At 37.3% G+C, this 25,790-nt stretch overlaps 1 protein-coding gene and 1 non-coding gene across 7 annotated transcripts in view; both read right to left on the minus strand.

Moving 5' to 3' along the window:
- The window catches only part of Ppp1r12b (protein phosphatase 1 regulatory subunit 12B), a 206,986-nt gene that overhangs the window by 102,538 nt on the left and 78,658 nt on the right, over positions 1 to 25,790 (minus strand). For 2 of the 6 annotated variants that reach the window (XM_047520108.1, XM_047520107.1), the window contains exons 10-14: positions 24,827 to 25,030; positions 23,766 to 23,848; positions 22,641 to 22,766; positions 19,995 to 20,177; positions 15,766 to 15,948 (exon numbers count right to left, since the gene is read on the minus strand). In XM_047520108.1, the coding sequence (XP_047376064.1) occupies positions 15,766 to 15,948; positions 19,995 to 20,177; positions 22,641 to 22,766; positions 23,766 to 23,848; positions 24,827 to 25,030 (779 nt within the window). Of the gene's footprint in view, positions 1 to 15,765; positions 15,949 to 19,994; positions 20,178 to 22,071; positions 22,113 to 22,640; positions 22,767 to 23,765; positions 23,849 to 24,826; positions 25,031 to 25,411; positions 25,514 to 25,790 lie in introns of those variants that run through there. The other 4 variants (XM_047520111.1, XM_047520110.1, XM_047520112.1 and 1 more) reach the window with 3 other exon arrangements.
- Positions 5,912 to 5,985, minus strand: Trnaa-ugc (transfer RNA alanine (anticodon UGC)). The gene has a single exon. It is a non-coding gene; the product is annotated as a tRNA-Ala (tRNA).

Below are 25,790 nucleotides of genomic sequence, written 5' to 3' on the forward strand. Positions count from 1 at the left end.
TCGGATTTTAAGTAGTAGATCCCTGCTACTGGCATGGTGAGGGTGGAGTGGCTGTGGGTGGGGGGTGAGGGAGGAAGGCCAAGGGTCTAGCTGGGAGGCCTGAGCCAACAGGACAGTGCAGGGGGAGAGGAGACAGGGACTTAAGGATTCTTGAGGAGAACAGCAGGTCTTGGTGACAGACTAAAGGTGAGGAGTAGAGAAGAAAAGGTTTCTAGTTTGAGTTCCAAGTTTCCCAGTTGGGTGACACTTAGGCAGAACCATAAACAAAGGTTTTTTTTTTTTTTTTTTTTTAAATACATGAGAACAGAAATTTTCTTTCTTGCCTTTTAAAGGTCAGAAGGAAGACTTATTTGGTTTATTTTGTTTATACCCTCTTTGTAAAGAGGACTTGAAAAACTCTTAAAGAAATGCAAACCTGTACCATACTTTAAACAAAGAAATAAGAGGGAAAGAAAATAATGGTCACATATGGCTTATCATGGAGTACTCACTAGAAGTCAGGCACTATCCTTACATGTCATTTTATGAAGATGGGGAGAGAAGTCTGGGCTTGAGACAGAGATTGAAATGACAGCTGAAGCAACTAGAGTGGATAAGGTCAGCTGGGGAGAGTCCAGGAAAGAGAAACAAAGGACGCTTGTGGAATAGTATTTAAGATATTAACAGAGGAAAAACAGTTAAGAAAGGACACAAAGGAGGAGCAATCAGAAAAGACAGAAGTAAGCAGGGAAAGAAAGGTATCTGAAAGGTAATGGTAGGATAAAATTTTAAGAATGCAGTAGTCAAAATTATAAAATGTTGTTGAAAGTTCAAGGTAAAAGATGAAGTGACCATGAAATCTGATAACAAGGAACTTTACAGGACTCTTTAGCAGAGCAATTTCACTGGATAGGCAGGTGTGGCATAATTCCTATTTTAAGAAGTTGAAGAGCGAAAGGAGGCCAGGAAGTAAATAAAGTGAAATTAGAGCCCCCACTTTTTGGTACCAGGGATCGAACCCAGAGGTGCTTTACCACTGAGCCACATCTCCAGGCCTTTTTTATTTTGAGACAGGGTCTCACTAAATTGCTGAGGATGGCCTTGAACTTGTGATCCTCCTGCCTCAGCTTCTGAGTCATTGGGATTACAGGCATGTGCCACTACGCCTGGCAAATTAGAGGATTTTTTAAAGACTAACAGCAAAGGAAAGAGTGAAATATGGTAACACCAGAGGGCAGTGCAGGGCTAAAGGTGAGTTCTATCAAGAAGGGAAAGACAAGCACCTGTCAAGGACAAACGGTCTTTACACAGGCATATTTTTGTCATTGATAAAGCTAAGCTTGCAGTTTTGCTTCCCATTATTTATGAATTTTGTGTGCCAAGTGGTTTCTTTTAACACCGTCAGCTTCATTACAAAGGAATTTGGTTCTTGAGGGATCTTTGAGCTATTATTGTATTTTATTTACATGTCAATGACCAGTAACCCATTTTCAGCACAAGTGCACAAGGATTGTGAATCATATCCTACTTCCCTTTCAGGTTAGAAGATTAAGATTTCCTAAGAAGAAATAAATTAAAAAACTGGGTCAGTATATCGCCCAGGGTTCTCTAAGAGACTCTGAGGAAGATAAAGAATTGTTTAAAGCAGAATCCGAAACAATCATTCAGGAAACTGCTGTCAGTTAATTACAATTTGAAAAAATTTCTTAAAGTAGAAATATGCCTACCCAATGCTCTAGGACTCTCCCAAATTTAAACTTCTTATCCCAGCATCCTCACCCAATACTGGACGGGAGGCCTATAAGACAATTTCTCATTTGGTTCTCCGAGTCTCCGGGATCACAGGCATGCACAACTCGCCCAGCTATCTAGCCACTCCTTTCTACACCATTTACCTTCTTCTCTGAACTCCTAATACAACTACCTGAACATAATTTTGCACTCAAGGATGTATTATTCTCTCATAATGTATATGTATAAATTTGACGTACTGAATCCTTTTTTGCTTAGATTTAAAAAAAAACTTTTTAGTTGCTGATGCACCTTTATTTATTTGTTTATATGAGGTGCTGAGAATTGAATCCAGTGCCTCACACATGCTAGGCAAGTGCTCTATCACTGAGCTACAACTCCAGCCCTGAGGTACTGAATCTTGACGGTACAACATGGGGCATATATCTTTCTTATCATAAACCACTGCTCTTGGCACAACACAGAGGACACAAATGGTAAGAGAGTCACTGATGGTTTAGAATTCTGTGACTTTAGATATTAGCTGTGGATCTCCTAACTCCATCAATTAGTCAATTAATAAACTCAGATTAGAGGAGTTACATGATTTGCCTGAGAAGGCATAAATTGTGTGTTTTGCTGAAGGGTAAACTAAGTATCCTGCTTGCAACCCTGGGAGTATTATTTTTTTTTTTTTTTGTCTTGTGCCTGCTATTCTCCTTTGAAGAAGCATTAGAGTGGAAGTTCACAAAGGACCTCCATATTCCAGAAAATATTTGCACTTCTTATATCAACACACTTAAAATGGAATAGGGAAGACATGCTCATCTGAAAACTGATTTAAACAAAAAACAGGGTCTTCAGGAGCTATATACACAAGATCAACTGACGTTCCTCTGCTGCCATCTTATGGACATAGATGATTACTACATAGGGTTTATTTTCACTTGAGAAAATGTTATTCAACATTAACACATTATGTATTAGGCTCTGTGGTATGAAGAAAAAAGCAGGCTCACTAAGTTCACAATGTAGTGATGAAGAGCAACATCATGTTATTTACTTTATTTAACCAGTCCAAAGAACAGTGCTACTGAAGAACAAATCTGATTTCAGCCTGGAGATGGGAGGCAGGATAGTCAGCAGGAGGGTTTAATCTGTGGGAGTTCTTGTTCATGAATAAAGTGTTGTGAAGTATAGAAGGTGAGAAAAAAAATTCCAGGGAAAAGATTCTGCACGGACAAGGGAAGAGAATCATTAAGGTAGAATGAATTCCGGAAATGTCTAAGTGGGTAAACTGATGAAATCACCAAAGTTACAAAATACTGGAAGAAGAGTAGAAAGAAAAGGATAAGAAGGATAGGGAGAACATATTACAGTTTTGGGTAAGGTGAATTCAGAGTCTGATGAAATGTGGCCATAGTGGCTCGGGAGGCTGAGACAGGAGGATCAGGAGTTCAAAGCCAGTCTTAGCAACATAGCCAGATCTGGTATAAATCAACCAACTAACAAATATTTTTAGAAGAATCTGATGAGTAGTTTCTCTACAGGACTAAAGTGACTAATAATTTTCAGCAGAATATTCAAGACTGCTTGGCTCAGCATGATTTTGAATTTTGCTCAGAAACTGGTCCTTTGCACATACAAAATCAATTAGGAAACTTCTCATCTTATAGATGGAGAAAAATGTTTACTTTCATCAAGATTCACCTGATTGTATAGTTTGTAGTAAATAAACAGTTTTTACACAGACCCCATCACACTAGTCTCTTCATTTTATAATTTCTTCTTCAAAGGCCAGTTCAGTTTGCAAAGTGTCCTTCATCTACATAAACCAGCCTCTCTCTAATTGCCCTAAATACCTGACCATTTTTATTTAAAATATATAGTATGGAATATTTAAGAAAAATAGAAAAAGAATACAATCAATACCCTGTGTATTCTTACCATCCAATTTAAGAATAACAGTACCAATACCAATTTCCTCTTAAAAAGAGAACAGTTTTCCTACTTCTTGAAATTCTTAATTGTTTTCTATAATCCTAACCTCTTGGGTTTGATCCTTGGATCAATGCACATGTTTAAATTCATTAAGGATATGAAGAAGAAAAAAAAGCAGTTCCAAAGCAGTTATTCTGAACACTTTATATCTTATTATTCCCACCTACCTTCTCCCCCTCCCCTAGTCACATCACCAAAACAATCTAACACAACCAAGCCAAATTCCCAAAGAACCATCAGAAAAGGAGGAGGAGAGAGTACAAACATATTTAAAATATCTGAGCTATCAGGCAAAAGAAAATTTTTTACCTGTTGCTTCTCCCATTCCATGTCCAGCACTTGCTGAAGTCTCAATTCAGCACACCCAAGACAGCCCTCAAATACTGACAGTATTAGGAAACTATGGCAGAGGCTTGTCTCAATTCCCTGAAACACACAGATCAACTTCCTGTGCCTCTGATTTTCATAAAATGAGGAATGGCAAGGAACTCAACTGCCAGATCAAATCAATCCAGGTGAGGTAAAGCTACCTCAGACACACCTTGCCACACACCTGTGCAGCTGCATTCCCACAAACCCAAGTTTCAACAAACAAGTGGCCACTCCTCTAGTTGTTCTTCCCCAGTAAACACCAGAACCCATTTTATGAGACTGTTTAAAGCAGTGGTCTTTTTCTAACATGGGAATATGAACTGGTAGACAGGAAGTGGGAGGGGGGAATAAGGGCACAAAATTTTGATCCCTCCTACTTGTTACTAATACAGCTCTGAAAAAAGAATCACTTTATCAGGAGGAGATTAACTGTGAAAACATGGCTGATAAGGGCTCTGAGTAGCAGGTGTTAGGTGACTGCTCCTTCACTGAAGTGGCTGAGCAATGGGGGGAGAACCAGAGGCTCCACTGCTTCAGGGAATGAACTCTTGTCCTTTCTTCTAAGGACATGTGTCCTGAAGGGAGGGGGAAACTTTTTAAGCACCCCCTCTGAACTGTTGAAGACTTGCATGACAAATGCCATTGTCTCTGGGAAATGAAGTGAGGTTATGTTTTAATAGCAATGTTCAGCAACAGAAAGGCAAAAAGGTATTAGACTTTTAATTCAAGGCCCTAAAATTTCACTGTATTAGCTCTTAGCAGACAGCACTCAGGTCTCCCTTCCAAGAACTGTTTTCTGGTGCTAAACAATACTAATGTTATTTTTAAACAGCTTTGTTGAGATATAATTCACATACCCAATGGTTTTTAGTATATTCAGTTATGCAGTCCTTACCATGATTCTAAAACAGTTGCTTCATCCTCAAAAGAAATTACATATGCAGTCAATGCACACTTCATGTTTTTAAATATAGACAGCCTCATTCTTACTTAACAAATAGTAGCACATTCTATCACACCTAAAACACTTCTAAAAATTAATTACAAGATGCACTACTGCTTTGTTTACTGTTAAAAAAAAGTGTCAGTAAACCTATCACACACACTTTCTTTTCTTTTTGCGCCAGGGATTGAACTCACACATGGTTTCTTATAACCTTATAGCTCACTTATCATTTTAAGTTACTGAAAGACATCTTTAGGATGCATTTACCTAGATAAATTTAGAATCAGCAATACATATAACTCGGTGGATAAAATAATATGAAAACCTATGATATATGTGCAAGAATAACAATAAGACAGAACCTGTGACCAGTGTGATTCTATATCATGTACAAACAGAAGAATGAGAAGTTATATTCCATTTATGTATCATGTGTCAAAATGCATTCTACTGTCATGTATAACTAATTAGAACAATAACAACAACAACAAAAGACAGAGCCTGCTTTCAGAGATGTTAACATGTGAAAAAAGGTTCACCCTAGGATCAACAATATTCAATACTTTGTAGTTCGGAGTGTACTACACTGCAAAACAAAATAAACTGACTTAAGCAGGAAAGGAATCTGTGGGAGGGAGTACTGTTTTGTTTTTGGTACTGGGGGTTTAACCCAAGGGTGCTTTACTACTGAGCTATATCCCCAACACCCCCTTTTTTTGAGACAGAGTCTCACTAAATTGCTGAGTCCCCCACTGCCACCCCACCAAGTTGCTGAGGTTGGCCTTGAACTTGTGATCCCTCTGTCTCAGCCTCTGAAGTTTCTGGGATTACAGATGTGTGCCACAGCACCTAGTGGGAACAGTGTTGTTGTTGTTGTTTTGGTGGTGATGCTGGGGATTGAACCCAGCGCCTTGTGCATGCAAGGCAAACACTCTTACCAACTGAGCTATATCCCCAGCCTTGTTGTTTTGTTTTTGTTTTTAATTTTTTTTTTTTGTAGTTGTAGATGGACAGCATGCCTTTATTTATTTATTTATTTTTATGTAGTGCTAAAGATCAAACTCTGCGCCTCACACATGCTAGGCAAGTACTCTGCCACTGAGCTACAGCCCCAGCAGGGGAATAGTGTTTTTAATACAAAGAATATCATGGGGTGGGATGTCTCTGCAAGAATTAATTGCTACCATTGCCAGCATGCTTAGCTCACTAGTTGTTGCTTCAAGTAAGTATCCAAGTGCTTAGATTCCTTGGACACCTCTTGGTGAGAGAAAAAAGGGCATCAGAAGGTACCTGTATATGGTTTTTACTATATTACCATGATAGAGATTTTTCCCTTAGAGAACCATAAAGTACATCACAAAAATGTATGACATTGTAAATTTAGGCATGCCTTGTTTCCTTGTACTCTGTTTTGTTGTGCTTTACGTGTTAATGGTTTTTACAAATTGAAGGTTTGTGGCAACCCTGCTTTGAGTAAGTCTACCAGCACCATTTTTCCAAGAGCATGTGCTCATTTTACTTCACTATGTCAAATTCTGGTAATTATCACATTTCAAACTTTTTCATGATAATTATATCTGTTATGGTGAACTGTGTGCAATACCATTTGATGTTACTATTTTAATTGTTTTGGAGCTCTATAACCATGCCTATATAAGATGGTGAACTTGACTGATAAATGTGTGTGTTCTGACTGTTCTACCCACTGCTTGTTTCCCATATCTTTCCCTCTCCTCAGACCTCCCTATTCCCTGAGATTTAACAACACTGAAATTAAAACTATGAATAACTCTATAATGGCCTCTAAGTATTCAAGTGAAAGGAAGTGTCACATATATTTCACTTTAAATCAGAAGCTAGAAATCAGAAGTTTAGTGAGGAAGACCTGTTAAAAGCTGAGAAAGTCTGAAAGCTCAGTGTCCTGCATTAGTTAGACAAGTTGTGAATGCAAAGAAAGAGTTCTTGAAGTGCTACTCCAGTGAACACCCAAACGACAAGGAAGAGAAACAGCCTTATTAGTGATGTGGAGAACATTTTAGAGATCTGGACAGAACATCAAACCAGTCACAACATTCCCTCATAGGGTAATCTAGGGCAAGACCCCAACTCTTCAATTCTAGGAAAGCTGAGAGAGGTGAGGAAGGTGCAGAAGAAAAGTCTGAAGCTAGCAGAGGTTGGTTCAGGAGGTTTAAAGGGAGAAGCCACTTCTATAACATCAGTGCAGGTAAGGCCTCAAAAGCTGATGTAGAAGCAGCAGTAAATCATCTACAAGATCTAGCTAAGAAAATTGATGAAGATGGCTATACCAAACAACATATTTTCAGTGTAGGTGAAATAGTTTTTTATTGGAAGGAGATAGCATTTATGACACTCGTAGCTATAGAGAAGAAGTTAATTCCTGGCTCAAAGTTTCGAAGGACAGGGTGCTTCTCTTGTTAGGGGCTAATGCATCTATCTGGTGCCTTTAAGTTGAAACCAACACTCATTTACCATTCTGAAAATCCTAGGGTCCTTAAAAATTGCACTGAATCTACTCTCTCTGTTGTTCCTAAATGGAATAACAAAGCCTGGCAACAGCACATCTGTTTACAACACAGCTTACTAAATATTTTATGCCCACTACTCTGAGACCTACTAGTCAGAAAAAAAGATTCCTTTCAAAATATTACTACTGCTCATTGACAATACACTTAGTTACCCAATAGTTTTGATGGAAATACACATAAAGATTAATGTTGTCTTCATGCCTGTTAACACAAAATCCATTCTGCAGCCCGTAGATCAAAAAGTAATTTTTACTGCCAAGTCTTATTATTTAAGAAATACATTTCATAAGGTGATAGCTGTCATAGATGGTGATTCCTCTGATAGATCCGGGCAAAGTAAATTGAAAACCTTCTGGGGAGTATTCACCATTGCACATACCATTAAGAACACTGATGATTCATGGAAGGAGGTCAAAATATCAACGGTACCAGGAATCTGGAAGAAGTTGATTCTGACCCTCATGGATGACTTTGTGAGGTTCAAGTTTTCAGTTTACAGATGTGGTGCAAATCACAAGAGAACCAGAATTAGAAGCAGAGAAAGAGACTGAATTGCTGCCTCTTACAACAAAACTTGAACAGATGAGGAGTGGCTTCTAATGAATGGGCAAAGAAAACAGTTTCTTCAGATGGAATCTACTCCTGGTGAAGATGCTACAACGAATGCTGAAACAACAAAGGATTCAGAATGTTACATAAACTTAGCTGGCAAGGCTGGAGCAGGGTTTGAGAGGTCTAACTCCAGTGTGGAAAAGTTCTACTGTAGGTAAAATACCATCAAACATCTCACCCTACCGAGAGATCTTTTGTGAAAGGAAAGTCAATTGAGGAGGCAAATTTCATTGTCTTATTTCAGGAAATTGCCACAGTGACCCCAATGTTCAGCAACTACTCCCCCCACCAGTCAACAGCCATCAACATGAAGATAAGAATGACTTGATGAAGGCTCAGATGATCCACTGCATTTTTTAGTAATAATGTATTTTTTAATTAAAGTATGTACTTTGGTTTTTTAGACATATTGCTATTGCACACTTAATAGACTATAATACAGTGTAAACATAATATTTATATGCACTGGGAATTCAAAACACTGGCTTTATTGCAATATTCACTTTATTGAGGTGGTCTGGAACCAAACCAGCATTATGTCTGAGGTATGCCTGTAATAGTAAGGAGATCAGATGTAAGACAGATGGGCTTAAGAGAAGAACACAGTCTCAAAACCTTGAGATACAGGAGCCCTATAACATATAGGGTTCAAAAATTAAGCAAAACAACCAGAAATCTAAAATGGTAGCAATACTTAGCACTTTGGGGGTAGATCTTATTTCCAAATTAATTAGCTATTTAGAAGTTAGGCACAGATCTTAATGAAAATCCAAAAAGCGGTTTACTGGTAGCAATATAACTAGTTATCATGTGTATGTATCCCTGAATTATTTTATAGTTTGCAAAGAACTTTCATATAGTATGTTTCTTTTAATTCTCACAATAGCCCATGAGATAGGCTTGGGAACATCTGAGTTATCCATGTAGGAATTATTTCTGATTCCTACAACACATTTACAAGTAGGCATTACTATCCCTCTTTTACATATGAGGAACAGGTCAGAAAGGGAACCTGATTTACTCCAAATCACACAGCAAGAGGCTGAGATGGAATTTTTAAATCAATCCTGTGCACTACCCACCAAGTACAGCCTTTTACAGTGACCTGCAGGTAGCCCAGTCCCTCAGGTTGCAACTTATCATCACTATCATTTCAAAAGCAGACATGTTCTGAAAAAAAATAAGAGGTACAGTTTAACACTAAAGGCATTTCTGTCTGTATGGTGTCTTTAGCCTGGTGAAACTTCTTCTCACTAAGCACTGGGCCCCAAGCAGAGGATCACTTTTCTTTCTATTCCAGAACTGTTTGGAGCATAATCCAATTGTATTAATAACCCAGAGACTTCCAGAATGACAACTTGTTAATCATCTGAGTCTTCGAGCAAGTTGTAATCTTCTTGTGGGTGGAGGGTGTTGCTGTAATGTTGATGGCTGCTGAGTGATCAGGGTGGTGGTTGCTGAAGACTGGAGTCGCTGTGACAATTTCCCAAAATAAGACAATGAAATCTGCCTCTTCAGTTGACTCTTCCTTTCACTTAAGATTTCTCTGTAACATGAGATGCTGTTTGATAATATTTTACTCACAGTAGAAAATGTACCTTCTACCATATACATTTCACTCTCTTCCTGTTCAATATATTCATACTTAGGAAGAGAATAATCATGTCAGTAGAGAAAAAGGTTGGTAAATTCAGCATTGCTGCAGACAGACCTCAGGATAGAGAAAATACTTTAGAACAACAACAACAAAGGAGAGATTAGAGGAGTCTGTGAAATCTCTTCTCTAGAGTACCTTTTTGAATTGGTAACTGTATATAGCTCAGAGATGGGGATGAAAAAATGATAAAAAAATGACTCAGTTTAGTTGGTATATATTTCTAATATTTCAAAGATGTTAATCTGCTGACAGCCTCACATTAGCAGGAGTAACTACCTAGCTTACAAAACCATAAGGGATTCAAGAAGGGGGTGGATATGTGTGGTGTATGTGACCCAACCAGTAGTGACTGCAGTAGTGAAAAGCAAAGCAGAGTCACATGTAATGTGGGCTTTTTGGGAGAGACAAGCAATTTCAGTTTCTTGTGGAGAAAAACTATTATAGCCATTTCTACAAAGAAAAGAAAGGCCATAAAACTAATGTAAAATTCAGGGCTAAGTTGGGGGAGGAGAAAAGTTAGAGGAGAAACAACAAGAGAAGCAAAGGCAGACACTATCAGACTCTAATATTAGCCAAGGGAATTGTTTACATTTTGTTGCTAACGAAAACTTGGAGCTTTGGAAAATGAACCCAACCACTACATTACTTTGACAGCTGCTGCGTGGCCCTGGTATCCCTGCAGAATTATCTGCCAACTGCTTGCCACTTGCCATTTCTATCCTGCTGTCTGCCAGTCAATTCAGTCCCTTTATAATCAGATGACCCTGTTGGTTTTTATAGTCCCCAAGATAATCCAAAGACTGGATGGTGGTGATTAGAGTGCCAAGAAGGTAGAGACTGTTGCATTCTGGAATGCAGACTAAGACAGGCTGGCCCTGAATCAAAAACCTTTATCCTGAATGCATACATCTTAAATTCAAAAGATGTATTTGGTGTGTTCAATGAAGAGGAGGTCTGCATGAAGTCTCCACTGTGCCTCTGACTCAAGGTGTGATATTAAATGAATGACTCTTTGCTCACAAGGTCTCAGCATTTCCATGTATGAAGCAAGGAGCACACCTCCTATTCCTTTCTATCATATAAAGAGAATGTATTTGAGTACACTTTAGCTTTACAGGATGGAGGGGGAGGGGGAAGGAACTTTGCAAATCTAAGATCATGTTGTTGAAAATAACAAATTTTCAGAAGTTCTGCCATGACAACACATGCAAAATCACATAATTATTTAGCATTGTGCATACTTTGAATGTCAGGCTATTATATTTACTCTTCAATGGCCATGACTACCTCCACAGACTTACATTACAGAAGAGACTACGGTCCCTAGAGTTTTGGTGAAGTCCTCTATCTCCTTCTGCCTCATTTTAAGAGTAATACTTTATCACTCTGGAAATTTGGACAATATAAAAACAAATAAAAATTAGCCAGAACTCCCCCAAAACCCAGTATTAACCTTTCCATGTTCACTACTATCTGATATCATAATGTATCCTTTAATCATGAGCTTTGTTCATTTAACAAACTGAATAAAGATCTGTTACCAGAGGGTGTAAAGCTGAAACTGATTTTTGGCCAATTGTATACATACTCCCTTATCCCCTCTTGGAACAAAACCAAGGAGAGCCAGCTGTGAAATTCAATGGTAAGACCCATTTCCCAGGTCCAAGGGCTCTAATCATAGTGGCAAACAGAGATTATTTCTGAGAGATGACTTTCCACTAGTTATGTCTTGCTGTGGCCAGTTTCAAAGTCCCATTTATCCCAATGCTCACTAATTGTTTCAAATTGGACCTGTGAACACAGGCTTCAGGCTTCCATCATGGTTTCTCAGCAGGAGTCAAGATACTTCCACAATGAGCTGATTACCAAGAAAGCTGCAGCTTCAAAAGAGAATTAGCACCCTGCATGCTCTTTCAGAAGGAAAATTTAGCTGTTTTCAAAACATCTCATTTTATTTTCTTTCAGCTTAAGCATGTCTAGATGGAGAAACTAAGTGGCTTTAATTCTGTAAAGGCTTAAATGGTGTGTTTTATTTGCTCAAGTCATTCTGCTGAAAATTCTTCAGTGATATTCCATAGCTTTGAGAAAAGAAGATGAGCAAGTTTCTTAGCATTGCACAGACAAAAATCTACATGATTTGGTTCCTGACTACATTTCTCCATAATTTCCTAAGTATATGCAGTGGAATACCAGTCTTGAATTTCTTTGAGGGAAAAGAACCTATTCTATAGGCAAGAAATTCAGACTGTGCTGCAAACTCTATCTTCAAGTCTCACTCTACAGCCCCACCTGCCAGAGAGGAATGACCTGAGAAGGTTTCTGAGTGATCCTGTTTAACTTTGTTTAACCCATTGCTTTCCAAATTCATTTGGACATACAATCCTTTTTTCCTCCCTTTATTTAAACCTATTTCATAAAAGACACTTTTTAAAAACGCTACACTGGTCTTCCTATCCTCTAGCTTCAAAGTGAACTTATCTGTTTCTTGAATTTCTTCCATTTTCCACAAAATACCATCCTCTTATTAGTACTTATAGTTAATTTGTACCTGTCTTTATTTTAAAATTCAACTCCAGTCCCCTTCTTTGGTAGGGCTTCCCAGTCACCTGACTTGGTCTAAATCAGATTTCCTTCCTCCTCAGTCCTATAGCACTTTATACATACCCTTATCAAGGTGCTTAAAAATTGTACTGTAATACTTGATTACCTGGATGCCCTCCCACAACAGATAGATTAAAGAGCCTCAAGGGCAGGAGAGTCTTCTTTGACCTTGTATCCTTAGTACCTTTGTGACTGGCTGTTACAAAAATTCTTCAAATGGCTCATCATGCTTATTAGCAAAAATCTAGAATCCTTATCTTTGGCTGTAAAACCTGGCATTATATAGCTCCTACCTACTCCTCAAACTTCATCTTAGACTACCATTTCCCTCACTCTGTATTTAGTCACAATGCCATCCTTCATTTTCTCCAAAGGGTCAAGTGCCTGCCCATCTCAGTGTCTGAAAACTGCACCTAGCTGTTACTTATCCTGAAAATCTTGGTTTGAGCATCACACCCTTATGAAAGCCTTCTTCTTTAATCCACCAGGAGAAGGGAAGTCTTCTAAGTCTTCTGTGATACACTGTTGTGATAACTCATATTACCTCTTTATGAAACAGGCTGAGGATCCTTTATCCAAAAGGCACAGGACAGGTGTGTTTCAGATTTTGAAAAAAAAATTAATTTTAGAATACTTGTATATGCATAATGAGATATCTGAGAAATGGAACTCAGGTCTAAACATGAAATTCTTATTTAACATATACCTTTCCACATAGTGTGAAGGTAATTTTATGCAATATTTTTAGTGCACTTGCATTTTGACTGCAACCTGTCATATGAGGTCAGGTATGGAATTTTCCACTTGTGGCATCTTCTTGGGCTCTACAAGTTTCAGACACTGGAACATGTCAGACTGAATTTTTGGATTAGGGAAACTGTATTTCTCATAATTTTACTGAAAGTTTTTTGGTGGAGGAGATTATAATTAAGCTGAGTTTCATATATACCTTTATACATGCAGCCTGAAGGTAATGTATTAAATAATGTTGTGCATGAAACGAAGTTTCATAGTGAAGAATTTTCCACTTATTGTGTCATGTCAGCATGCAAAACATTTTAGAATCAGATTTTGGATTTTCAGATTAGGGATGATCAACCTGTATATACCACAAGTTTAATCATTGTTTAACATTTGTCTTTGTCCCTAGTATATATGTTTTTGAAGGGCTCAGATCATATTTGTCTGGTTCACTTATATAACACTTGGGCTTATTATTATATCCAGAAACTGGTAGGTATTCAATGAATATTTTGAAAAGAATAAGTACAAGTATGTATGAATTGCCTCTTTTTCTAATGTTTACCTATTTGTCTATTTTGTGTTATTCCTAAAATGTTCTTATCATGGCCTATATTAGATATACCACATTTATCTTATAATGCACTCACATCCTGATTTAATCCTTGCATTCATATTGCTACTGTTTCTTGAGGAAATGTGCCTGGTAATCCTGTGTGGCATATAGCTGGTACTCAATAGACATCTGTGGACTGAATAAAACTTCTAAAAGAAAATCAAAATCTATAGCAAGTACTCCTATTTATTACAGGTTATAAAATCCTCAGAAGGCAATAACCATCTAACTTTTTCTAAACAACAGTTCATTTAACTAGATCCTTAAAAAAGTAGTCTGATTGGGGCTAGGGCTGTAGCTCAGTGGCAGAGCACCTGCCTAGCATGTGTGAGACACTGGGTTCAATCCTTAGCACCACATAAAAATAAACAAATTTAAAAAGAAAGGTACTCTGTCCATCTACAACTACAAAAAATTTTTTTAAAAAAGTACTCTGATAAAAAATGTAATTTCCCCATCCTTTTATGGATCATGATCTTAATGAAGAATTTAATGCTTTATTTCTCAGCTCAAAAAGATTTTTTTTAAAGAGGGGTGGTTTTTTTCAGCTAATGGAAAGATTAATTTTGCATTTAATTTCTAGATGAAACTGATAATACCTACATTACATCCGAGGTAGCAAATATACAAGCATTAAATATTTGATTGACTTATTCATATTCCTTGGCTAGCAGTCAAGCAAGGGAGGACAATGCTTAGCTCTAAAACTTATTATCCCAGAAAACTGGTTTTCTTCAACTTTTATGTTTAAAAAAAAAAAAAAAAAAGGAACAAAGGAAGCAGAAACATACTATTTCCCAATTCATTTAACATCTTTCTCCCCTTCCTTCTCAAAATGTTTTAAAGCTGTCTTTAAAATAATTAAAAAGTTGAATTCTTATTATGTCTCATAGATACTTTTTTTTTTTTTTTTTTTTGGTGTGTGTGTGGGGTACTGGGGATTGAACCCAGAGGTACTTTACCATTGAGTTACATCCCCAGCCCTTTTTAATTTTTATTTTGAAACAGGGTCTCCCTAAGTTACTTAGGGCCTTACTGAGTTGCTGAGAATGGCTTCAAAATTGCAATCCTCCTGTCTCTGCCTCTCAAGGCACTGAGATTACACACCTGTGCCACAGTGCTTGACTTCCTTTTATATCTTAAAGATCTTCCACTTTACCCACTTTATGACTTTTTACATATACATGCACAGTCACAGATATAAAATCTCCTGCCTTTGAATATTCAAAATAATATTAAGTCAAACTGAAATCTAAATTTTGATGATTTCATTCTTTTCTAGTCTTAAGTAGATCTGAAACCTCCAAATAGAGTGTATCCTATGTTTTATACTTCTTTAAGAAGGAGAAAGTGGTTCATTCTCTCTTGGTCCCTAAGGTTCATAATCCTAACAATTAAGAAGTTTTTCTTAGCTTGTACCTTAAGTCTCTCCTATGTCAATACACAACTGCTCTTTCATAATTTCTCTTTAAAGAAAATGCAGAATAGCTAATCATCATCCTTCTACCATATCATCATATATTACTCAGTTCCTTTTTTGGTATTAATCTCAAATTCATTAAAAATATATATTCTAGCTCTATTCTTCGAGTGTTTTATCATACTGTTACTTGTCTTCACTGCCAGAGAAGTCATTATGTACAACCCGGAACAAAAGATATTTCTCTACACTTCAGATTTCTCAGCACAAAATATAGAAATAATGCCTGACATCTGTCTCTCTCACAAGACAAATAGAAAGAAAAAAAAAAAAACTATACCCATAATAGAATGTTTATGTTAAATAATAAAAAATAATTAAGATCACCACCAAACCCCGCCCCAAGTCAAAAGACAAAACCCAAACAGTAAAATTAAGATCTATTCCCATAAATTTATTTGTGACTGGGAAAAAACTTCACACCACTGCTTTGTCTCCTACTTCAAAACAGAGCCCCCCAAAGCAAAGAGTAACCTAACATACCTCCTCTTCTCCCTGGCTTCCACAGAGGAGTCTGTTCCAGTAGAGGAGAGCACAGTGGCAGCTGTGACCCCATTGGCAGTGCTAGGTGGAGGGCGATTGGTGATCACACAGAGCGGGGTGCTACAAGAGACACTGTCTGCTGTCTTCTCTGATGTAGAGTCAGCCTGGGATTTGTAAGGAGTCCTGAAATCAAAAGAGACATGAGCAGGAGAATGGTCAGAATTGCTACACCACAAAGTACTGGCACAGAGACAGGAAGGTTAGAGAGAGGGCTAACTAGAGAATCTTCTTACTCGGATTTTGTTTGATTTGTTAATTCTGAGCTCTTAAATTTTAGAACGGTATAATTATACGTTTAGTCAGACATCCTCTGCCTGGGGACTCACACTTAATTTTAATATTTTTTTTGCCTGAGATCACAAAACAAAAACAAAAATTTAGCTATGGCACAAAGCAAGACAGTGACATATGCAAGAGTGCTTTAAATGACTCCTCATTACCGTCTGGCCTCCCTCCACACATGCACACAGAGACAGTGTCTTGCTACACGTGAGAAAGACACTAAAGTCACTTACGATAATAGTCTCCACCTGTCCCTTAATTCTTGGCAGTGAGAGCCTTTGTGGTAGTCGTCAGTCTAGATTTGATGACCATCTTCTTGAATTATCCATTAGAAAAATACTCTACAACCTCAGTATGTTTAGTTTTCCCTCACCTAGTTCAGCAACTGGAGCCTCTTTTCATTTAACAAAATGCCTAATTGTCTATATTCGTAACTGCAGAAGGGAGAAATTGAAACAAAAGCCGAATAGGAATTCTGTATGTAACCTTAGCTACAGACTTTTCAACAGCAAGCTGTATAATTAAACTCATTTATGTGAAAACAAGATCTTTGTTTCTTAACAAAGAGTTAGGAGCAACCATTGGCTCTCCACCCAAAAAGCTATCATTTGTGATGTCACAGCTTGTTGCTGGGGTAACAGAGATCCAAAATTGATACAGAGATGGCAAAAGCAATGAAAAGCATGAATGTTAAAAATCTGTTTTTCACCTACTCACAATTATTACCAGAAATGTTTATAAGTAGCTATAAGTTCACTTCCAAATAATCAATTATTAGAATCAAATATTAAAAGAAATAATTGGATCATAAGAATCTATTATTGTACCTAGATAGAGATGTAAAAATAGAATACTTTTAAAGATGGAAGTGGTATCTGAAAAATACAAGCTACTTCTCCAGAGGCACTTAATTTTTTATTCATTTTCTAATTTTAAAAATTGAAAGTAAATAATTTCCCAGACTTATTAATCTATAGAAAGTACTAATAAAATTAAAAACACATCTATGAAAAATTGCATTAAGCCAGGCATGGTGGCACACATCTGTAGTCCTAGCTATTTGAGAGACTAGCTACCTGTACTCCAAGAATTCAAGGCCAGTCTGGCCAACGTGAGACTCCATTTCAAAACACAAACAAATAACAACAACAAAAACAACAACAACAACCCTTTAGATAAGGAGTGCCTCTGAACTAAGGATTTTCTCAGAAGTACTAGTTTTTGTTTGTGTCTAAATGGATACCTCTAGCTTTAGGGAGGTTTTGGGAAATGTAGATGTTTAATAGGTACATTACTGCCTATTAAACAGGAGTTTTGTTAGTAAGGAACAATGGGTATGGCTTAGGCAACTAGCCATCTCAGGTATACACATATCATTTATAGTCTCATAAAGAGCTCCTCAGTATATATGCTATTACACCTTACCTAAGGTTTTTTTTTTTTTTTTTTTAGGTTAATAACATATTTTGGTCTTGCATTTCTTAAGCTATTGAAATGTCAGAGATTTAATTATATTAAATTATACAACAGGACTTTTACTATTATTTTGAAATGTGGTATAATTTTACAAATAGATAGGAAAACAGGAAAAGCTCTAGAGCAGGGATCAGAGGTGGTACAATGGAGTAGAATAAACATAGGTTTTGGGATCACTTGAGGCTATGTTTAAGGTAATTTACTCTCTGATCTCTTCTTCATTTATAAAATAGGGATAATGATACCTTTACTTCCAGGATTCTTGTGATGATTAAATAAAACAATGCATGAAGAACTCCTAAAATAGTGCCTGGGATAAAATATAAATTTGGTGGAAACAAAATAGTGACAAAATGGATAAGAGCTTTGAGATGGACAAATCTGGGTTCAAATTCTGCTCAGGCCCTCACTATCTGTGTGATGGTGGGCAGATAATAGGATTTTCCTATTATTCTGATTTCCTATCAGTTTCCTCATCCATAAAAATAATAATAAATTGTGGACCTCTTATTCCCATATTTTTCATTGGTGTACTATTATAGCTATACATAATGGTGGAGGTGTTACATATTCATACATGCATACAATATAACAATCTAATTTGGGAAATAGCATATATACTGAGGAGCTCTTTATGAGACTATAAATGATATGTGTATACCTGAGATGGCTAGTTGCCTAAGCCATACCCATTGTTCCTTACTAACAAAACTCCTGTTTAATAGGCAGTAATGTACCTATTAAACATCTACATTTCCCAAAACCTCCCTAAAGCTAGAGGTATCCATTTAGACACAAACAAAAACTAGTACTTCTGAGAAAATCCTTAGTTCAGAGGCACTCCCTCCCTGCTGTTTCTCCCTTTCCTCCTGCTTCCTATCTTGAATGCAGCCATAATGGCTACAGCTCCAGCAGTTATTCTGGATCATGAGGCAATCCATGGAAATAGATGCCATGAAATAAAGATTACAGAGCAGAAACACCAAAAAAAAATCTGGATTCTTGAATGACTTTAGAGCTATTAGGTTAGCCCTGACTATTTCTGGGCTTCCTATAAGCACAAGAAAAGTATATAAACCTTTATCTTATTTAAGGCACTATTATGTGTGAGTAAAGCAAATCTCAATAAATCTGTGTATAGTAAATAAGCCTATGTCTGTCTGTATTTATTTTTCCCCAAAGTCAGTTCTTAATAGTTAATCTAGTAACCTATCTGTGTTTTGGCTTCTTCATCTATGGTGAAAATATTTATCATATCTGTACAGTTGGATAATTATGAGGATCCAACAAATTTCCACATAGTTATATAGTATTATTTTTATTAATCAGTCATAAGTCTGTCCCTCCTTATAAATAACTGATTATGACAACCTAATGAACTTCTACATAATTATACAGTATTATTAATTATAATCCACTATAATCTTGTCCTTCCTGGTCAAAATAGTGCCTGGGATAAAATATAAATTTGGTGGAAACAAAATAGTGACAAAATGGATAAGAGCTTTGAGATGGACAAATCTGGGTTCAAATTCTGCTCAGGCCCTCACTATCTGTGTGATGGTGGGCAGATAATAGGATTTTCCTATTATCCTGATTTCCTATCAGTTTCCTCATCCATTACTGGTTTTAAGGAAAGAAATCTAGTAAACTGACAAGTATCAATCAAGCACCACTATAACAGTATCTTCATTAATAATTTTTCATTTACTTTATGTCAATTGTAGGGATAAGACCCACAAAAGCCATACCACAAAAGCTAAAAGGTCTCTGATCACATGAAAAAGAGTCAAGAACCATAGTTAAAACCACAACTAAAGTTCTGCCACACTTTCACTACTACACTCTACCTAAGGAACTCCTTAGATACACTAGAAACCAAGGAGATACTGTCCCAAAACACATTTTAGACAAACCTGAATCTCTCCTTTCCCACAGCATTCCCAGAAAAACACTCATTGGTTGGGAATTTTTAGAAGGCTGTAGGAGGATTTTGGAACATGAGCTAGCTTTCCTTCCGATCTGGGTTTATATGCCATCTTCCAAAACAACTACATACAAAACACTCCCACTCATAATTACAAGAAAGTTAAAATATAAGAATATTTTAAATGTTTAACTTACTGCAACAGGTATGACCATTAAATTGTACTCACAACTGGTAAAATTGTTGAGAGATAAAAGTAGTCATGTTAATCCCAAATACAGTTGATACATATCCTATGTTATTCAATAAGCAACTATTAACTGGCTAAGAAAAGCCAAAACAAAAGCATATCCATTATGTTACGGACATTTTCATAGGAATTCAAACTTCTGTCTCGGTGACAGTCTCCTTGGTTCAAATCTCTTGAGTTTCCAGAGGCATTAACTTTGATGAATGCAACTCAAATGGCTCCAAGAAGCCTTACCTGCCATGGTGTACAGATGCAGTAGTGTTTGCACTGACTGGTGCAGGGCAAGAGGCAGCAGGTTGCCACTGGCTGCCCTGAGAGGTAGATGAACCAATGGTAATGGGTGAGGTAGCAGGAGATGAATTGCGATTGGCTGAAATGTAGGGACTTGTGGGGTCACTACTTCTACCAAATGAAGCACTGCAAAATAGCACACAGTCACTTTCTTCAGGACATGCTGCTCACCCACCAGTTCCCAGCACCACCTTCCCACCTTCCCAGATTGTGCACTTGAAAGGAATGTAGACAAAGAGAGGGCATGGCAACTGGGAAATGGAGTGCTCGACTCCAGCTGGAGCTGGGTCACTGGCAGCAAGCAGGCGACCTTCCAAAAGAGTGAAGCAGTCATCACTCTTTTTAGAATGATCTTTAGGTCAATCATCCAAAAAAGTGAAGGAATGTGGAGAAGAGATGATATTTAACAGGAAAAGCAGGAACATAGAATATATGACAAGAGTAGAAGCTCAGGAAGAGAAACAAAAGAAAATAGAATAATTCTATTAGGAAGAAAAAGTTCCAAGAAACCCAAGTCAAAAAGTCATGCAACCCCAAATGTCTACCTGACATAGAAGTAGCGCAGCAAAAACCAAAACAGACTAGGGAATTTGGAGAGGTTTTCAAAATTTAAAATAAAAAAGTGGACAGGAGTAAGGAAACTCTGAAAAAATACCTTTGAGAACTGCAGTTGTTTAACTTAAAGTAAAAATGCCTTTGGGAGGATCTGAAGTTTGAAGTCTAGAAAGTAATGTCATATGGAAAATAAAAGGCAACTTTTCTTGGTTTCAATCGGAAACAGGTAAGAACCAATTCAACTGCAGCAAAAAGTTGCTTGGGTAAGAATTTTTAAAAATACTTCCTAACTATAATAGTAATGAGATGCTTGAGGGGGTGGTCAAAAAAAGTTAGGCAGCCTTTCTCTGGAAAAGAGGCATTTTGTTGGGTCCAATCCAAATGGATTCCTGCCTGCATACAGACAAGAGATGTCACAGAAAATGAGAAGTATACCAAGGTTTGGCACTGCCAGGGAAAGATAAATTTCTATTTGTACTTTCTTTTGAAAATGGTGATGGTATATAATTCTTTCTTCTTGAAAAGATCTTTAGACAAGATTTTATAAAATCAAAAGGTGCCTTAGGGTTACAGAAGATACACTTTGAAAATCCAAGGCGTGAAGCAAGTTGTACATCTTTTCTCAAAAAGTGCTCACATAACTAAGCACACTTTCCACTCTAAACAGAAGCAGCCCTTCCCTCCTCTGTTCCCTATAACTTGCCAGACTACATCTATCAAACCAAATGCCACTCAACCCATTTGCTGATGATATGGATCATGAAAATCAACAACCTGGCACAAAATAACTCCATGCCTGTAAACAAAGTAGCAGCTTTCTACATCTAGAACATTATTCTCTGAGAAAAGTTTTCTTGAACTTCATTTTGACTGTGAGGAATAATAACCTATCTAGGTAAATGAAGGCCTTTGCTGTTAACCTGATAACCTCATATAGCCAGAAACACTTGATCTGTATAATGAAGAATCAGTGAAATCACTGAACTGTGCCTGTACGGTTTCAAAACAACCCTTTCTTATAGGCTATATCTGTAGAACTGAAGAAAATTAAAAGGCAACAGTGATTATTTCTTACATAGTTTATTATTTCCTGTGTTCTGACATTAACTACTTGAAAAGTCTTCCTGTCAAACAGAAATAAGTTTTGATCCCAAACAGCTAATCTGCCCATATAGTCTACAGCCAAAGCCTGTTTCTAAGGTAACGAACCAGCCATCTAGGAAACCTGATGAAGGCATGAAGAGGTTGGAGGGGTTAAGTGGAAGTGAAGAAAGAATTCAAAGTAAGCAGTGAAAAACAGATTCTTCCACATCAGCAGCAAAGTTCAAATTAAAACATTAATTAAGTATATCTTGTAGCATAATGGTTCTGGCAAAGGTGCTTTGCTTGCTGGCTAATACGTGGCAAAGAAAATAATTGCAGAAAAGGGAATAGAGATAAGAAAAGAAGAAGGAAACCCATGTACCTTCTCTGCACCAAACTTGCGAGTTTCACATCTTGATGGATCTGAGGGCCATTAAAGTCATAAAAAAAAAAAAAAACTCAAGTCCCTAAATTAACAGGCTTTAACATGAAACTTCTTTAACGCAATAGAAAACTGTCCCATTTCCCACCCCTTACCACCCTACCATGTCACCCACCTTCCTCCCGACAAAAACATAATAAGATGAAAATATACTCTAGTTTTAGAAAGAGAAAGGCCAGCTGCTGGACAAAGGTGTTTTAAATTCAGTCTTGCCCAGCGATGACTAGAAGTCACTTCTAATTGAAGAGTGTAATAGGACTGAGAGGATGGAGTCTAAAGTCAGATCTTTGGTGAGAATTTGGAATTAGCTTACTTTAATTCAGTTATTAAGAAAACAAATTAATTTTAATTTTAAATTAATCAAGATGTTAATCCCAAGAAATCTTAAAGTAATTCATTTGTTGATTCATTTTTGTGGTGCTAATTGGCTATAAAAGGCATGCAATTATTACCCATATTCCCATAGCCAAGTGAAGTAAAATCATCTCCCAACCCCTTGTGCCTGGTACCTTTTCAAGTAAGTTGATACATAGGTGGAAGGAGCAATGGTCTGTGGGGTTTCATTTCCCTTTGCTTCATCCCTCCACAGCTGCCGAGTATAGGAGCCACTTCTTACTAGATTAGCAGCTGACTCTCTGGAGAGGGATGAAAGAAAAACAAACAAAACACTGATTCCTACCACCAGTTTTGTTCACACGGGGAAAGAAGAGCCAACAGCAAACTGTAACATGGCTAAAGAAACAGATACAGCTTTCAAGTGATTGTTTTATATATACCTGTTTTCTGCACAGATAAAGGATGACTACTACTATCTGTTTTCTTCTAATAATTTCAAAACCAACTAATTTCAACAGGTACCAAATTCCTCATATCAAAGGTTCTTCATCCTTTGGTAAAGTCACTTTTGTTCCTCATTTAAAAAGCACCTTGTAATCAGTCCCCAATAGTAGGTTACTCATACATTAATCAGAGAAGGGACTGGTGAAAAAGATGAAGTCTGCCACCACGGCAAGAGGTAACTACAGGAGGAGAAAGGGAAGGAAGACCTGTTGGGAGTTTCTTTAGCATTATAAATTAGAAGGCATTAAGGAAGGGCTGTAGTAGGATTTTGGATCCACATGACATTCCATCTTTGGTGGGAGGACCATACTGTGAGAAGAAAGGTTCTAGGTTAGGCTCTGCCTTGAGATGCAGCAATACTTCAAAATTCCTATATTCATTTTAACTGGTGAGGAAGACCTTAAGTTTTAGAAATTAGAAATTGATCAAGTAAATACTACTTTAAGTATTTTCTATGTGGTAGGCAGAGTGCTAGGCACTAGAGGTCTTTGAGCAATCAGACAGACATAGACCCTACTTTTAGAGCCTGCTAGGGGAATAAAACTAACCCATAACTTGGAAGGGCCAGGGAAAATGCCTTACAACCAGTAAGGTCCAGGCCTGAGTTAGAATTGAGGGGTGAAGAACTGGCAAAGCAAGAGAGTCAGGGCTGGGAGGCATTGTCAGCAGAAGGAACAAATAGTTTGTAATGTGCTAAGGACACCTGCAGGAAGAAGACAGAACAGTAATGGCCACAAAATCATTATGCCCAGAAGAGTAAAAGGAAACCATCTTTTGGTCTGTGCTATGATTACCTGTTCTCCTTTTCTTCAATGTCACTTGTGCTATTGAGCCTCCGGGGTGCTAGTGAACTAAAGTAGCTTTTGTTTTCTCTTTCCTGTAAAATAAAAATAAGCGAAGTACAAGAAAGGTATAATACTGACAAGGTATAAAACAATTTGGGTAAAAAAGTAAGATCTAATCTACCTATATAATCTTATATCTGGTTCAACACTAATGCCATTTTGTGTGATATTACAAAAGGTTAGCTTTCAAAAGTTTATTCCTAATTATTCCAATAAAATCTAATATGTAGGGAAAAAATTCTCATGAGAAAAATAAGGATGATACATAAAGACAACAGTAGCATAAATTACACAAAGCAGTAGTCCTGCCAAGAGAGGGGGTAGTCTCTGAAAAGTCACAGAGCTCTACTCCAATATTCTCAATCAAATAAGTCTCATTTAGTCTCTAGCATATCTTTTCCTTAAAATGCACAACAAATATGCTGCAAAGTTAATCCAGTATGCATCACCCCTTCAAGTATTCTCCAGAAGTACAACAGGACTATGATTACAAGGAAAAACTGATCCCAGAAAAGGGAGCCTTATAAAATCTGGAACCAAATTCATCCCTGATGAATACGTAGAGGAACTATTTATGACGTTAGCCTGATCATATGTCTCTGTGTCTATGATGTGCCTGAGCTTCATTAAGATTCAAAGCCCAGCTAAGGAACTTTGATTCTAAACATCAAAAGAGTGAAGTTTCTGGTATCAGTTCAAAAGAACATTTTGAGCCATATCCAATTTTCTCTGATCCACTATTTCACTCCAGATAAGAAGGTAATGGAGAATGAACATATTATAAGTCAAAAGGAGAAGCTATATTTAAAATTTACTTTCCTTTTTGACCAAGAAAATAATAGCAAAAAAATAGCAACTTGATGATACTATCAATGTGCCTGTTTCCTTTCACAGGTGTTATACTTCCACAGTCCCCTTAGAAAGTAGAAAATATTTTCATTTATTCCCAAGATTGAATTTTCATGAGAGAAAACTGCTTGAAATTCTCCCACACCCTGCTCAAATTGCACCTTATCTTTGTTGTCCAGCAAAGCAGAGATCCGAGGGCTCGATGAGGAGCGGTAGATAGAAGAGCCTCGATCCCTTAGACCTTCTCTGGAATTGGCCACTTCACTAAGCATGTTGTGACTGCCAGTTTTTTTGAGTCCCAATCTCCATGAAGAAGGAGATTCATCTTTGGCCTCTTCTGGCTTGTTAAAAAGGCTGGAGGAGAACTATGAGGGAGGATGCAAAGAAAAGAAAAAAGCAAGGCCCTGATGAGTCATTCTGTTTGAGCCTATCTGCCCTTTCCACACTTAACAAAGCTCAGTGAAGCAACATTGGGGAGCACCAGGAGAATAAACTCATGGCAGGCTGTCTGCCAACCTGCCCTCCTCACCTGGCACACACTAATCACCTCTCAAGGCTCTCTTTCTCCCTAAGCCAGAAATAGCCTCCGATTCTCAGCACAGTGCTCCTCCCTGACAGATCTGTTCTGAGAAATGAAAAACCATTTGCTCTCCTTATGTAATGAGTACTGACCTGGAGCACCAGGAGGTTGATACAGATGTAGTGATGTACAGATGAAGATGTAGTGATACATCTTCTCTTGACTCACTGGGTAACTGAAAATAAGATACTTCACTTCTCTAGGTCTCAACATGCTCATCTGTAAAATGGTGATAATGAGCTTAAGTCCTCCATATGATATGTGGTGTCTGAAAAAACAAGATGAGCTAATGTATAAATATGTTTGAAGGTACTGTATGTGAAACGTTGATTTAATACTAATAAAAGACCAGAGGCCACTCCATATAAATTCTAATCGCCAACTTCAAAAGAACTTATTTGATGTTGGACAGCAATTCCAAGATTTTAGATTTCACTGGCCAAAAAACTTAAAAGGAAAAATCTTAAGTGTCAAAGGTTTCTAGCTTTTTTCTTTTGTCTGTAGAGAAAATCTTTCAAAAAGATGAACAGCTCATCGTCACTGTC

This window comes from Sciurus carolinensis, chromosome 12 (assembly GCF_902686445.1).
Source record: "Sciurus carolinensis chromosome 12, mSciCar1.2, whole genome shotgun sequence".
Taxonomy (NCBI): Eukaryota; Metazoa; Chordata; class Mammalia; order Rodentia; family Sciuridae; genus Sciurus; species Sciurus carolinensis.